Source organism: Pelecanus crispus, chromosome 6 (assembly GCF_030463565.1).
Source record: "Pelecanus crispus isolate bPelCri1 chromosome 6, bPelCri1.pri, whole genome shotgun sequence".
NCBI lineage: Eukaryota > Metazoa > Chordata > Aves > Pelecaniformes > Pelecanidae > Pelecanus > Pelecanus crispus.
Genome location: NC_134648.1, coordinates 66,265,840 through 66,281,304, shown reverse-complemented (window position 1 = coordinate 66,281,304; position 15,465 = coordinate 66,265,840). Strand labels below are relative to the sequence as shown.

The window sequence follows — 15,465 nt, the reverse complement described above, 5'->3', positions numbered from 1 at the left end:
ACATGCCCCGTGCAGCTCCCATCGCACCGCAGCACCTCCATCCTGCCCTGGGCACCTTGCTCAAAACCGAGCCCGAGCACAAGCAAAGGACCTGCCCGGGGGAAGGAGGCGATGGACAGTGTCTGGAGCCGCTGGACGTGTTCACACCAGCCCCACACACGTCCCCCTGTCACCTCCGGGTTTAAGGTGGCACGCCTGGCACCAGGGCTTGTGACTGTTGGAAAGAGCAGCCTCTCTGGCAGCTGTGAGGGCTATGTTCCCACCCCGGGACCTCAGTGTGGCCTCTCAAAGAGAAGGCACCCTCTGTTCTGCTAGAGAATAAACCATTCTCTATTTGAAATGACAATATTTACTTTTCCTATAGTGGACTCCAGCAGCTTCCTACATCGCAGTCATGGCAAGAGGGGTCAGCAGCAGGAACGGGAGAGGAGAGCGGGGCTCGCGTGCCTGGCTCCGACTTCCTAATCAAGCTGTGCATTAATTAGCTAATCCCCCTCCACGCTGATGTCCCCCTGCGCTTCATTTCACCGCTGCCCCAGAGTCCTTGTAACCCAGCACCTTTCGGCACGGCCGCAGCCTCAGCCCATCCCGAGCCACTTTCCTGCAGCCAGGACCACGCTGTTCCCTTGGGGTGAGGAGTCCTCTGTGCCCTTGGGCCAGGCTGGCATTTGCCAAAACCGGCCCTTGGGAAGGGCTCTGTGCTGCCGTCACTCTTGACCTTCCCTTGCGGGTTATTGGCACCTGCTCACGCATCCCAGCCCGTGCGCCAGGCAGGAGGGGGTGGATGCAGGAGGTAAAGACTCCCCGCCAGGCAAGCAGCTCCCCAGACTTCCCAGCTGAAAAGCTTTAATGGAGAGTGGGAGAACATGGGAAGAACACGGAAACTGTACCCCTCCAAAAAACCTCGCAGCTGAGGGAGGGAAAAAAATCTACTCTAAATCACCCAAAGGAAGGGGTTAGAGTTAAAACTGCATTCACAAGAGTCCACAGGAGGACAAACCTCTCCTGATCTCCCTGCCAAGGGATCCCTGCTCCTGGCACGAGTCTGCTGGCTGCGCAATCCCGACCATCCAGCTCTCCCCTCGTCCCAGGGCCCAGCGAGGCTCTGAAGCGCTTTCACTAAGCTCAATAAAAAGGCTGGGGCTGTGGTGCTGAGCCAGTTCCAGCACAGCCCCGACTACATTTCCAATCGTTTTTCTACCAGAGGGTTAAGCATATGAATAACATAAAGGATTTGGGGCTCCTCTCTTCCAATAGCCGAACTGCATCCACTCCCCATCCAAAAGTGCATGGATTTTCTCTCATCACTGTAGAAACTTTTCAAGGTCAATACATCTTCACTCTCTTCCAGTTTCTCCTAAAATGCTTTTAAGTCTTTAATTACTTGAATAATTCCTGCTGGTTTGCATGAACGTTAGCACAGGAATTGTTTTTAATTCCTCAGTGTTGTGGAAGAAAGGTTTCAAAAGTGTTACCCGCACTCAAGAAATTCTCCCCAAATTCTCTTTTAGAAGGGGTTCTTACTTGTTACCTGTGTTAAAGCTTGCCTATGAAACAGCTATTTGTCTTTAGACCTCTAATCTCTTTGTAAAGGTGCCTGTTGTGAGATATTAAAATGCCACAGAGAAAAAAAAAAACATGAAAAAACGAGGAATTTTTAGAGAGAGCCAACCAGCCAAATACAATATGTGGCCAGACAGAATCAGAAGCGCTGGCTGCAGTACAAACCCAAGAGGCATCAGACAAACCGCCCCAGCCACAACGGTAATGGTTCACCAGCAAAAGGAATGTAGAAAACAAAATGGGGGGAAGACCCCTCCCTCTTCTACCTCCGTCTTCCCCCTGAAAGACTATCTGACATGGCTGGTGCCTCCAGCACATTCAAATGTGCCATTCTGGAAGGGCAAATAAGGACTTGCTGGCCAGGAAGTTCTGCCTTCAGTGTCGTGCCCGCCTGACCCTGTGCAGGCCCACCTCATGAAAAGGGATGCTTAAATACTAAGGGTTAGAGCAGGGGAACACCCCATCTCAGCCCTTTCGTACATGCGCTGCGCTCCTTTGTAAAATTAGTGTGATTTCTATCACCCTTGCCGCAGAGCATCACGTACCGCTGGCTGGAGACCTCCTTCCAACTTCCAGCTCGTGCGTGCTCACAGCCAGCCCGCGCTCGTCTGTCCTGCGCCCATTTTGTCCTTCCCCTTAAATAGCTCTTTCCTCTCAGATGTGTTTATAGGGGACAGTCGCATTTCCCTCTCTCGCCCCTTCGTTTACTGGGCTGCCTAACCAAGCTCTGCCAGAGGTTGGCTTGCAAGGAATTCCTTGTCCAGGCATCAAAACCTGTTATCACATCCCGCTGTGAGCTGAGATGTAGCATACCCTGGAAGGGCCCTGCTGGTTTTGTCCAGTCTGCTCCCCAAGGAGCTCATAAGCCGCCTTCTTCTCCCCATTGCTCGCAGTCCTTGAATGAACATGCAGGAGAGCTCAGCTCACCGCTTGCAGGAGGGTACGGCCGAGAGGTGAACTCATCTCACAGCTACTCTTCAAACCCTGCCCAAGGACGGACCCAGAAGCTCCAGCTGCTCGTGCTGGGCGGTGCCGGGGCTTACTGCCTGTCCCCAGGCTGGAGGCTGCTGCCTTGCTGTGGTCTTGGCAGAAGTAGCGGTGCGTCCCCTCCGTGGTCGTCACAAAGTACGTCCTAGAGTACTAATATACTCTGCGGTAGCTGATGATTTCAGCTAGTGCATCAGGCTACAAATGCAGTTGCTAGACTTTGTTCTCGTGCCTTTGCTATGGGGGACAAAGATCTTTTGGAAGGCTAAAATGGACAGGCAAGAGAAGTCACCGCTTAAACCTCATGAAGGCCAGTAGCGGGGGCTAAAAGCCTAGATCTCAAAATTTTGCAGCCTGGCTCATCCCAGCATTTGGCTTCAGAAATTCAGGGTTCAGTTTCTGCTACAAAGTTTGGTGTTGGTTCCTGCAACTCACTGCAGCATCTCGGGCTTCCACCCAGCACTGGCCGGGGAGGTGCAGTGGTGCTTCATGATCCAGGGGCACGGCTTCTGGGAGGTGGAGGTGTCGCAGGGAGTATCAGCATTGCCTGGTGTAGGCGTGCTCTGGGGCTAGTGACGGAGGAATTACTACACAGTTTCCTCCACACCAGCCCTGCAAAACCCTTTTTCACCTACCTGGAGTATAAGCTTTCTGTCATGGAACAGCATCTCCAATGCTGAGTTGCGCTGGACCCCGTCTTCAGGGGAGCCTCCATGTGTCACAGTGATAAAACTCGCTTTCAAATTAATTTTAATAGAAGTATTTAATATTGGCTTCTGTGTAAAGGATTGCAAGTCCTGGCCCTTGGTAACAGCCGGAACTCCGTGCATAAACACAAGCAAGCTGCCAAAGCACTCCTCAAATGCAGCCCGCAGCTCCAGCGGTCCTGCTGAGGTTTGCATGCTTGGAAAGAAGTTATAGGGGTGCCAGCAGTGGCCGCGACCACGTTGTCTTTAAAGCATGGAGATGCTTTGGAAAGTGATCGTGTACAAAAATAATAACAAAAAAAACCCCAAATCTTTCATGCTGTCCTCTTGCTCAGCCAAACAGCTTCTCCAGGCACCCATCTATCGCACCTAGTAGTAAAGATAAGTTTCTACTACCATGACCTTACCTCAAGATGTGTAGGCCCAAGTGGGCTCACAGATGCGCTTTGGGAGTAAGTGGAATTGTTGAAAAGCTCCAAGAATGGAAGGGACTTCACTGGGTATGAAAAGAGCTGAAGAAAAGGGGAGGGGACAAAAATACAGCCGGTAGATTAGACACCATGACCTGATCCACTCGAGGCACAAAGGACATCAAATTAAACGGAACTGAAACTCAGATTTAGTGAAACCGAGAGACAGCAAACGTATGTGTAATTAGCCTACAGGATTCACTGCCACAAGATATCACAGCGGCCAAGAGCTTTTCACCAAAAGTTTGGAAATATATACGTATACACACACACACATAAATATATACACCTACACACACATGCCCATATATATGTATATACCTATGGTCTCTCAGGGCTGGAAAGGACTCGACAGCACCATTCAGTCTTTTGCCCAGCTCCAAGATCAAATACATGTCGGTATTTTCTGACAGATGTTTGTCTAGACCTGCTTTTAACAGAGAATCTCCCACCTCCCCGGGCAATTTATTCCAATGCTTCCTTTTCTTCTTCAGCTTTATACACACATGCACGCGTATATTTATCTCGGAAGGTGAGCGGAGCAGTCTCTGATGACTCGCACATCAAAAGGCTCGTTAACTTATTTCTCATGGCAAGATCTTTATTGCAAATGATGTATGAGCCCAAAAGATCCCAACCTGACCTGAGACGACAGGCTGAGCTTGGCGGACCCCATCTGCAGATGGGGTAAGGGGGGAAAATGGGAAAGAAGGGGGAAATTCATTCCTTTCCTTATTAACCCATCAGATTTGGTCTGCTGATAAAAGAGAGACCAACTTTTGTACCCTCCATTTTTAGACTCCAACATTAAGTTCCTCTGGTTTCAGTAAAATAAATATGCTTTTGGCTTCCTCAGCAGCCGCCCCGGAAGAGATGCTGTCCTGTCAAACTTAAGTAAGGCAAAGGAGGGGATGAGGAATGAGGCTGCGCAGCTGGAATATGCAAATGGCAGGATGGAGAGTAGCACTTTTGCAGCCCGCCCTGGATATCTATTACCTCCACTTTTGGGCTGACAACGCACCAAATGTTTCATTGCCTGGGGCCTTACAAAGCCGACGGCTTTTTTAGCTGAAAGCACTAATGTAGAAAGGCAATTGGGAATTAATTATTTAATGTGGTTCTCATTGGTAGAAAGCTTCTACCCCTCCCGCGTCTCAGCTACCATTATACATATGTTGCTTTCTTCAGACTACAGTGATTAGACAGCAGCGGAAAATTATGGCTAAATCCCATTCCCACTTGCAATGAACTCCATTTAAATTGACAGATTTGCACTCAATAACTACGAGTGCAGTTTAGCCCCGTGCTATGAAAACATTGTTTTCAAAAAACATAGACAGCTCTCAGCATCTCCATTTCTGAAAATACGCCATCTCATACCTCCGCTCCCAACCCCTCTCTTTGACAGGCAGCGGAAGACTATTCCTATTTAAAAATTAAAATCCACGCAAGTAGCCCTATTAGTAGGAAATCGGAACGAGCTTCCTTTAATGTGGCTGTCTGGATGCCTCACTGGAGCAGGCAGAAAGGTGTATCCTGAATCCACACCGCATGTTGGTTCAGCTCCAGCTTCGCAGGGATTCCCAAGATAAGCATCTATTTCATTTAGAGCCTTTTTAGCGATGACCTGCATAGAAGCAAATGTCCTTTTGAAGATCTCTCTGCAACAGCTTCATGCCAGAAACTCCCATCCAAGTTACTTTAAGAGCTTAAGAATCAGGCCCCATGTATTTAAAAAATAAAGTTTGCAAAATAAGACTCTGCAGCGGTGCTGAGAAGGGGCACGAACTTACGCTGTCAGCCGCTGTACGTGGGAAAATGGTAACTTCTTCCCCGCAGTCACCACCTCCGAATCATTCCAGATGAAGGCCCAACAGGATCCTACCGAAATTCAATGTAATGAATTACGCCAGGAAATAATTTAACGTAATGTGTCCTGTATTTCCAAACACAAAATGTATTGGGTTTGCTTTTTTCGGCTCTTCAGATGAAAGAAATACAGCTGTACAGCTGTGCTTTTCTAAGATCCAGTGGCACGAAACCTGAAATACCCCAGCAAGATTCAGGAGTGAGAAGCTTTAATCACCATGGAAGCACGACACTTTTGAAGGTCTATGAAATTATACACTCAGGTCTGAGAAGGGTAAGCTTATCCGTCTGGGCAGATCTGCCGATAAAGAGAGACAACCCATTTTCTCCTGGAAAGCTGCATTACATGTTGTTTGAAAAAATAATCAGTTGTTAGAGACAGGTTTATGCTGGGAAGGGAAAGGAGGAAAAAAAAAAAAACAGTGCTGGGAGAGACTTTCTTTAAGGGAAAAGGAAAGGCAACGTGAAAGTATTCCCTTTGTTTAAGTGATTCCCTGCAAATTCAGGAGGCAGAAGAGGGGCTGAGCATCTCTCAGGGCCAGACGGAGCAAGGCTGGCGACGACGGAGGCATATGGAGACCCACCCAGGGTGCAGGCAGAGCGGAGGACCCCCAGACCTCAGCTTACGCAGGGTGACCTTTCCCCTCTCTAAAATTTCAAAGCTGGCGTTGCCGGCGCTGAACAGACTGTGTGCCATATGTAACATGACCTCAGCTCCGCTCTGCCAAGCCACTGATGGCATCACTAATGAGAGGTGAAAGGTCCCTTTCTCGCAGCTCGCTCAGAAACCCACCGAGGCGGTGGGCGCCGGACGGGCCCCCCGACCCCTTATCCCCGCAGGCAGGCACCCGCTGCCCCGCCGCAGGGCACGGCCGCCCTCCCGAAATCACACGCTCCCCCATCCAAGGGGTTGACGGTGCCTCTTCCCTTGGCCCAGCCACAACCGGCACAGTCCCCCGGCAATGAAAATATTTGTTCAGTGCCCGAATGCAAAGCGCGCAGGCAAACGGAGCCCTCTCTGTAAACCCCGTCCCCGGTCCCGCTGCCACCCTGCCAACCCTGGGCAGCGGCGGCAGGAGCGGCAAGGGGGCAGCCTGGCAGCCCCATTCCAAATCGGCTCTTTTTTTTCCGAAATTTTAATTTTAAATTTTTTTTTTGCAGCTTTTTGCATGAAAACCATTACAATGTCTTGCAGAAAAAATCAACCAATGCATTCCCCCCCCTTTTCTTTTTTTTTTGTGAAAATAGGGGAGTTGGGGGGGGGTTGCAGGTTTCCCAGTGTCCAGTGGCCCCCTGCCCCAGCCATCACCTAAGGAAGGGATGGAGAGGACCCGCTCGCACACCGCCCCTGAGCACCCAGCTCCCTGCCCCAAGAGGACCCGCTCACACGCCGCCCCTGAGCACCCGGCTCCCTGCCCCAGACACGCGTGGGGGAGGCCTGTTTGCACGCGGGTGGGTGTCACTGATGCGTGTGGGTGGTGCACACGTGGGTGGGGTGCGGACATGCGGGTGGGTATGTGCACACAGTGCTGTGGGAGTGTTCACAGGGCTCAGCGTGTGCATGCACACGGGTGTACGTCCACACATGAGCGGGTGTGCACACACGGGTGTATGCCCACACATGAGCGGGTGTGCACACACGGGCGCATGTCCGCATGTCTACCCTTAATTGGTTTAGTGCTGGAGTTGGTAGTGTAGGTTAATGGTTGGACTGGATCATCTTAAAGGTCTTTTCCAACCTGAACGATTCTATGATTCTATGTGAGTGAGCGTGCAGACTCGGGTGCATGCCCAGACGTGAGTGGGCGTGCACACACGGGTGTATGTCCACTCACGAGTGTGTGCGTGTGCAGGGCAGGGGGATGGCCATGTGCACACGGGTGCGCAGAGAGAGACGCGTGTGCACTCGTGAGAGGCCGTGCCCACGAGCGCCTGCACGCACAGGGCAGCGGGCGCGTACGTTTGCGGGTGAGCGTGCGCACGCGTGGGTGGGTGGGTGGGTGCACATGGGTGGGTGCTGCGGTGTCCGCACGCGGCGGGGGGGCATGCAGGTGCACGTGCGCAGGCCGGTGCTGGGTGCACACGGGTGTCAGCGCGCCGGGGCGGCGGGGCGCGCGTGCCCACGGGTGGGTGCTGCCGCGGGCGGCCCCTCCGCGCCCGCGCTTCGTCCCGCGTGGGGCTGCGCGGTGCCGGGAGCCGCGGGGCTGCCGGGCCGGGCTGGGGATGCCTCGCCGCTTTGCTTTTCTGCCGGGAATGAATTTTCACATCGCATCCCGGCGCAGAGAAATTAAATTATTCGTTTCAAATACTTAATGTGTGTGTGCGCCCCCCCCCCCCCGCCCCTCTCCGGAAGACCCTCATTTCACAGGAGCGCAGGCACAGCTGCCCACGCGTGTTGGCTGCGCTGGGGCGTGTTCCGCTGCCGGCCGCGGAGCGGCTGCGGGGGGGCGGGAGGGGGGCACCGGGGCGGGTTTTTGTCCCACGGAGGAGCCGCATCTCGGGGGAAGCAGCGCTGGATCCCGCGGCAGCCCCGCGCCCGGCTTGGGCGCAGCCTAATTGGAGCTGCATTATCTGATTTGCAACAATAAAAAATTTAAAAAAAAAAAAAAAAAAGGAGGGGGGGGGCAGAAATCGCAATTAGCATTGTCTCGGGTTACGGCAAATGCCATTACGCTGAGAAACGGGAAGGGAAACAATGCCGCGCGAATGCGAATCGCCTCGCTAATAACGCGCGGCTGCTGCGCGGTCCCTGCGCGCCCGCGGGGCTCCCACCCGCGGCGTGGGGGGAGCGGATGCCCCGGCGGCGCTGCGGGGTTTGGGGAGGTGTGAGCGGCTGGGCATGGGGACGGGGGGGCCCTTTGCGTGGGGGGGCCGCGGCTGGGGGGGGGAGCCGCACACTCCGGAGGCGCGTGGGTACCCGGGGGTCGCGTCAGGCGCACGGACACGAACGCGCAGGGGAGAGGCAGCGTAGCCGGTGGCGGCTGGAAGGCGAGCCGGCAGGCTTCCCTGCAGAAAAGGAGTTAAACCCCGCCGCTGTCCTTTGATTTAGGAAACGGCTCATCCAATTCGGTTCCAGATTATTCAGGGGCAGACTGCCTCGCTCGCTCCCTCTCTCCCCACACCAGCCCAAACATCTTGAAGTAATCAGCAGCTGAGAACGGAGACGTCCCCCTGGCATCTCAGGTTAAAGAAGGAGGTCCAGGAAAATGTGGTAGAGCCATTACAAGAAACCTGAGATGCATTCATCAGAGACTCCAATTGCCATCGCATTAGGATTGATTAGAGACCAGCAGTACCGTAATGACCCGGAAAGAGGGGCATACGGGGATTATTAATATCAGACTTCTTAAAAAAAAAAAAAAAAAAAAGAGGAGAGAAAGAAGGAAGGAGGAGGGAAAATTTAAAAAACAAAAGCGCATCGCGGGGCTGCTGCAGACTTACCTGAGGAGCGCAGGCACCGGCCAGCCGCACCGACGAGCATTTATCTACCTTCTGGGGAGGAAAAAGCAAACAAACATGGGAAACCCCCCACCACCACCTCTGGACCCCCTGAAATCGCCCGCTCCCACGCGTGGCTCGCACCGACCCCCCGGGGCTGCGCGGGCGGCTCGGGGGGGCCGGGCCGGGCCGAGGGAAGCTGGTCCCCGGGCCGGCGACAGCACGGACGAGCTGAGGAGCCTCCAAAGAGGAGCAAGGAGACCTCGGTGGCTCGTCTCCTTCTCAGTTCCCTGCGCCAAAACAAATCAGCCCCTCCTGGGCTCGGTTTAAATGTAGCTCACTGGATAATTAACTCCATCTTTCCAGCCCTGCTTTAACTGTTTATTTAGTGTCACCCCGTATTACCATCACTAGCACTTTCCTCTGAACAGGAGGAGCTGGAGGGTTTCACCTCCCAAAAGGAAATTCTTCGTAGCTTAAAAGAATCAGCATCCAGGAGGTACATTGGGGAGCAAGGAAAGGGGGGAGGACGGGGAGGGGGGTCCCACGGCAAAAGCAGGAGAAATTAAGGGTGTGGGGGGGACAGGGACAGAAAAACGTGTCGGCCCTCGGAGAGAAAAAACCCAACGCCTGATCCCCTCTAATCCTTTGAAAAATGTCCCGGTAAGTGCGGAAGAAAGAGCCCTTTGTGCCCTGGGGGTCGCCCCCGCCGGGGCCACGCCGGGAAGGCCTTGTCCTGCCCCTCGCCCCGCCGCCCGCCCGCCCGCCCGTCCGTCCGTCCCGTCCGTCCCGTCCGTCCCGTCCGTCCGTCCCGTCCGTCCCCCGGCCGCCCCGGCCCGGCCTGAGCCCGCTCGGCGCGGGGGGACCGGGGGCGCCGGGCACCCCGGGGGCCACGGCGGGGGGGACAGGGCCCCCACCCGCGACGGGGGCTCTGTTTGTACAGGTGGGCGGGGGGCGATTTGCTGCCAAGTGGGCGAAGGCTGCGCCGCTTCGCAGGCGCGGCGGGCCAGAGGCTCCTGCCAGAGCAGAGGGATGCGTATGGAGAGCGGCTTGTCCTTCCTCATTAAAAAACTAGCGTAATAAAGGAAGGGGAAGAGAGGGAGAGAAAGAAAATACAAATCCTTTATTGTTGAGGAATAAGCCGGGGAAGCTGGCTGTCTCCCCTGCGCCTCGCATTCGGCGGGGCGGGCAGCGCGGATCCGGTATCACGTTGCAGATCCTCACTCCAGATAACGAAACGCGATCTATTTTTCAGAACAGCAAGTGGATGGGAAAGGAGCCCTCTACAACACAAACCTCATTGACTTAATGGGTCGGTTTTGGATTTCGCCTTCGAAAGGTTCGGCAAGCGGCAGCGTTGTGTTACTGCCCCGCCGGCTCCCAGCCTCCAGCCCCGGTTATCACCACGCCGAGACGGGGCTCCGAGAAAAACGCCGCTGATTTTATTTTGTTTCCCCCAGACCTTCACCACTGAAAGGAAAAAAAAAAAAAAAAAAAATTAAATTTATTTTCGGTTGGGGAAGAGCTTTATTTCTAAGGTCGGGGTGGGAGGGGGGGAGATGGGAGTCGCGTTCGGGTTATTTTTTTCCGCTTTGTTTTGGTTTTTCTGGCGAAATCGAGGAAAACCCGCAGAGCGTTGCGTGGGATCCGTCCTCCCCCCCGCCCTGCGCTGTATAACGCTGCATCGAATGCACCGGCCCACGAATGAATTTCCCGCACAAACGGAGCCGCTCGGTGCCCCGGCGAGCGGGGCGAGGCGCGGAGGCCCCCGCGGCCGCGCACCGGCCCCCGCCGCCGCCGCCTCCCCTCCGCGGGCGCGGAGCTGCCGGGCCCCGGAGCCAACCCCGCGGGGGGCGAGGCCGAGCCTTTGCCCGGGGGGAAAGAGGGTGAGCCCCGGGGCTGCTCCCTTTCTGCCGAAAAACAGAAGGCAGAGAAGCAGCCGGCGGCAGCTCCGCGCCGTGCCGGTGTTATTTAGTTATTTAGTTATTTATTTACATCTGCTTTTTTTTTTTTTTTAATTTCTTTTTTGGAGCGGCTGGAAACTATTTTTTCTGGGTCATTTTTTCAAGGGCTAAATGGGATGGGGTGGTTTGGGAATTCGTTTACCGCTTTCCGTGCTTTAAAGTGAAAGGTTTCCAATTTTTAGGAAAACCAAGCCCGGGCAATAATTAACATCGATGCTGAGCGGTTCTCGTCTGCAGTGTGTAACTCCCAGGTCGACCCCGGCGAGTCTGTGCCCCCCTTGTGTGAATTTTGGTGACACGGCAGGATAAAGCCCCGCTCGGAAATCGCGGGGAAGCCTCGGCTCAGCCCTCGCCCGTCCCTGTCAGCTCCGCCGCCGGCCGCGCCGGGATCATTTGCTTATTCCCAGCAAAAGCGGTGTTTGTTTTGGTCGGCCTTTTAAAGGAGGGGAAAGGAAAAAAAAAAAAAAATATGTGAGGGCAAGAGAAAACCGCTCTCGTTAAAATAGCAAGGAGCTTCCTCAGCCGCGCTTTGCATTTCTCTCCTCATCATCCTGAAGGTAAAAGCCCTCAGGTCCGTGCTTTTCCCGAACTGAGCACCTTATTAGAAAGAAAAAAAAAAAAAAAACAACAAACCAAAACAACCCAAAACCCACCACAAACCCCACCCTAAAAAATAATAAGAAGGAGAAGGAGGGACGGGGGAGCCCATCTCCCAGGCGGGGCAGGGCACTGCTCCTCCAGGACGCGGCCGCGGGCGGCTGCGAGCCCCATGCGTTGTAATTCTGCGCACTTGCTCCAGACTTTAGGGTATTAGTTGATTTTAGAGCCGGGTTTAAGGCTCCGTTCCGGTCCCCACACAGCTGCCTTGTCAATAAGGATCTGTTCCAAGCAGACATTCCTTCTGGGAGGACATTGCAGCTCTTTAAGACTTCATCTGCAACATCATAAGTACTAAAATAAAATGGCAAGGGAAAATTACCAGACACACGGTCATGGGATACAGCAGCGCCCTGACTCCAGCGTACATAGTAAAGTCACTGTACAGACCGGGTGGCAGGGGCTTATTTTAAACAGCCCCGAGACGCGAAGTACATGGGGGGAAAAACGACAATCCGGATTTAGGCGAATATCGGGACCGGCCTTTCCCCTGCCGTATCGCGGGCAGGGAGCGGGCAGCGGCGGGCGGCCCCGGCTCGGAGCCCTCCTGCGCCCCGGCCGCCAGCGCGCTGCTCTGCGCTTTGAGCGTTGAAAGTCCAATAAATCCGAACGTCTTTAAGCGAAGACAAACGGGTTTTAAAGAGCCCCGCGATGGTTATTAGCACCCGCGGAGCGAAGCCGTTCTCGAATCCAAAGCGTTCTGGAGGGCGCTTAAAATACCGGTTTCGGCTCATCTCGTGGGAGATGAAGCGAGCGGCGAAGGCGCCCACCCCCGCTGCCCTGCCCTTATCGCTCCGCATTGTCCCCATCTCCCAGCCCTCCCGGCCCTGACAATGCATCATCCTTGCTTAGGGAGCCTAATTGTTTTCTAATTTTTTTAAATGGTTGCTTTCCAGCGAGGTGTGCGGATGAGGATTAGGCTAATTGAGGGGCCGCCGGGCGGTGCAGTACTGCCGCCCCCGCCGGGGCGCCCCCCGGGGCCGAGGGGGTGGGGGGGGCGCAGGGGCCCCGCGTCAGCTCGCCGTTCACCAAAGCATTATTTATTCATCCCCGCATTAAGGTAATTAAATACGGGCCGGCTTGGCAGGGGACGGCGAGCGGGCGGGGCGGGGGGGGGGGGGGGGCAGGAGTTTTTGGGGGGGGTGAGGGGGAGAAGTGTGGAAGGAAGAAAGACAAAGCCCGCCGGGGCGGCTCCCCCGGGGCCGGGGCCGGGGCGGGGGGGAGGGCGCGGGGCGGCGGGGCTCCCCCCGCAGCCGGCGGGCCGGGGCCGGGGCCGGGGCCGGGGCCGGGGCCGGGGCCGCACCCGCGCAGAGGCGGCGGCGGGAGGCGCAGCCGCGGCGGCCGAGGCCGGGGCCGGGTCCCCGCCGCCAGGCCCCGCCCGCCCGCGCCGAGGCTCTGCCCGCCGGGCCGGGCTGGGCCGGGCTGGGCTGGGCCGGGCTGGGCTGGGCTGGGCCGGGCCGGGCCGGGCCCGCCGCGGCGGGGGCCGAGCCGCGGGCGCCCAATCAGCGCGGCGCGGGGGCTCGGGCGCTTTAAGCGCGGCGGCGGCGGAGCGGGGACAAAGTCCCCCCGGCGCCGCGACGAGCATCCCCGCTCGCCCGCCCCCGGCTGCCGCCGCGCCTCCCCGCTCTGGGACCGGCACCGGCACCGGCACCGGGCCCGGCGGGCGGCTCCCCGCCGCCCCTCCGCCGCCGCGCTCCCGCGGGGTGCCCGCCGCCGCCTCCCGCCGCCGCCGCCGAGCCCGGCCATGTCGATGCTGCCGTCGTTTGGCTTCACGCAGGAGCAGGTCGCCTGCGTCTGCGAGGTGCTGCAGCAAGGGGGGAACCTGGAGAGGTTGGGCCGGTTCCTCTGGTCGCTGCCGGCCTGCGACCACCTGCACAAGAACGAGAGCGTCCTGAAGGCCAAGGCGGTGGTGGCCTTCCACCGCGGCAACTTCCGCGAGCTCTACAAAATCCTGGAGAGCCACCAGTTCTCCCCCCACAACCACCCCAAGCTGCAGCAGCTCTGGCTCAAGGCTCACTACGTGGAAGCCGAAAAGCTGCGGGGCAGACCCTTGGGCGCCGTCGGCAAATACCGCGTCCGCCGAAAATTCCCTTTGCCTCGCACCATCTGGGACGGCGAGGAGACCAGTTACTGCTTCAAGGAGAAGTCGCGGGGCGTGCTGCGGGAATGGTACGCTCACAACCCCTACCCGTCCCCCCGGGAGAAGCGGGAATTGGCCGAAGCCACCGGTCTCACCACCACCCAGGTCAGCAACTGGTTCAAGAACCGGAGGCAGCGGGACCGAGCGGCGGAGGCGAAGGAAAGGTACTTGCCACCCCCCACCATCCTCCCCGTACGCCTTTTTCTCCCCCCCTCCCCAAAACCGTGTTGCGGTCGTGTGCGCCCCCCCCCCCCCCCCCCGTGGAGACACAAGGGGGGTTTTCCACCCGAGATCCACCGGTCCCCGCTCCTCGCCTCCCCACCCCACCTGCCCCGGGGGGAGCAGCGAGCCCCTCACCGGCCTCTCCAGGCCGCTCCGCCGCCTTTGTTTGCTGCCTCCCCGCCCCGAGTAAAACGGGAGCGAACGCGGTCCCGGAGCCTCCGGGATGCCCGGGTCGGGTATTGTCGGGAATCGGGTAGGATAGCTCCGAAGCCCGGAGGAGGAGAAGGATGCAGCCCCGGGATGGAGAGGGAAGGAACCGGAGGGAAACCGGGATGGGGACGCTGGCCGGGCCGAGCCGCCCCCCCCGTACCGGGGCCACCCCGGGCGGCGCGGCCGCGCCGCCCGGGGTGGCCCCGGTACGGGGGGGGGGGGGCGGCTCGGCCCGGCGAAGGAAGCAGCCACGGAGGACATGGTCCCACTTTTTGTCTCCTCCAGCAACCTCCCCACCGAGCCTCCTGCAGCAAATCCCGCACCCAGCTCGTCCCCGGGCCGCGCTTTCACTTTGCATTAAAAAGAACAAAATCCCCCCACCCCCAAAAAAAAAAATCCCACCCCCCCCTTCTCCAACTTCCCCTCCTCACCTAAATTACCGGGCTGTGCGGTGGACACCTATTTATAGGAGGGTAAAAAGAAATGGGGACGACCCGTTATGGAAATATTAGGCGCTTTTTGGTTTTGTTTTGTTGGTTTTCCCGGGGAGAGGCTCCCACCATGAAATAAAACGCAAAGGATTGACTGGGGGCATTAGCACAGCGCCCATCCCCGGCGCCTCCCGCCCACCGTAACATCCCCGTTGTGGGGTTTTTTTTCTCTTTTTTTCTTTTTTTTTTCTTTTTTTTTTTTTTTTGGCTTTCCGCAGGGAGAACACGGAAAACAACAACGCGGCCACCAACAAACCGAACCAGCTCTCGCCTCTGGATGGGAGCAAACCCCTCATGTCCAGCTCCGAGGAAGAGTTTTCTCCTCCCCAAAGCCCGGATCAGAACTCGGTCCTGCTTTTGCAGGGGAACCTCAGCCACGCCAGGAGCTCCGGCTACTCCCTGAGCGGCTTAGCCGCATCCCAGACCCCTCACAGCCTCCAAGGCCACCAGCTCCAGGACTCGCTGCTGGGACCCCTCACGTCCAGCCTGGTGGATCTGGGATCCTAAAGGCCCGCGGCGGGCGGCCGGAGGATCGGGAGAGGAGGTTCTGCTCGGGGACAGAGGCTCTGGGTTGTACATAGAGGACAGCACCCGGTTTTACAGCTCACCCGCAGATTCTTGACGGGACTCTCGGCTCTTTCACACAACCCCACATCGGCTCCTGGTCCGGTTTCCCCCCCCCACCCAGCGTCTCCCAGTATCACCGTGATTTTTTTTTTTTTCTTTTTTTTTTCACGTAGCCAAACG

General features: G+C 56.9%; 1 protein-coding gene across 2 annotated transcripts; it reads left to right on the top strand.

Moving 5' to 3' along the window:
- The first annotated feature begins 12,847 nt into the window (after positions 1 to 12,847).
- On the top strand, positions 12,848 to 15,225 carry LOC142593779 (homeobox protein SIX1). 2 transcript variants are annotated; one of them, XM_075712597.1, is made up of 3 exons: positions 12,848 to 12,887; positions 13,380 to 13,959; positions 14,937 to 15,225. In XM_075712597.1, exons 2-3 carry the CDS (start codon positions 13,400 to 13,402, stop codon positions 15,223 to 15,225), a joined length of 849 nt encoding a protein of 282 aa, XP_075568712.1. In that variant the 5' UTR covers positions 12,848 to 12,887; positions 13,380 to 13,399. The 2 variants fall into 2 exon arrangements, with proteins under 2 accessions (XP_075568712.1, XP_075568711.1); XM_075712596.1 differs by lacking the exon at positions 12,848 to 12,887 and having other exon boundaries at positions 13,400 to 13,959.
- Positions 15,226 to 15,465: the final 240 nt, after the last annotated feature.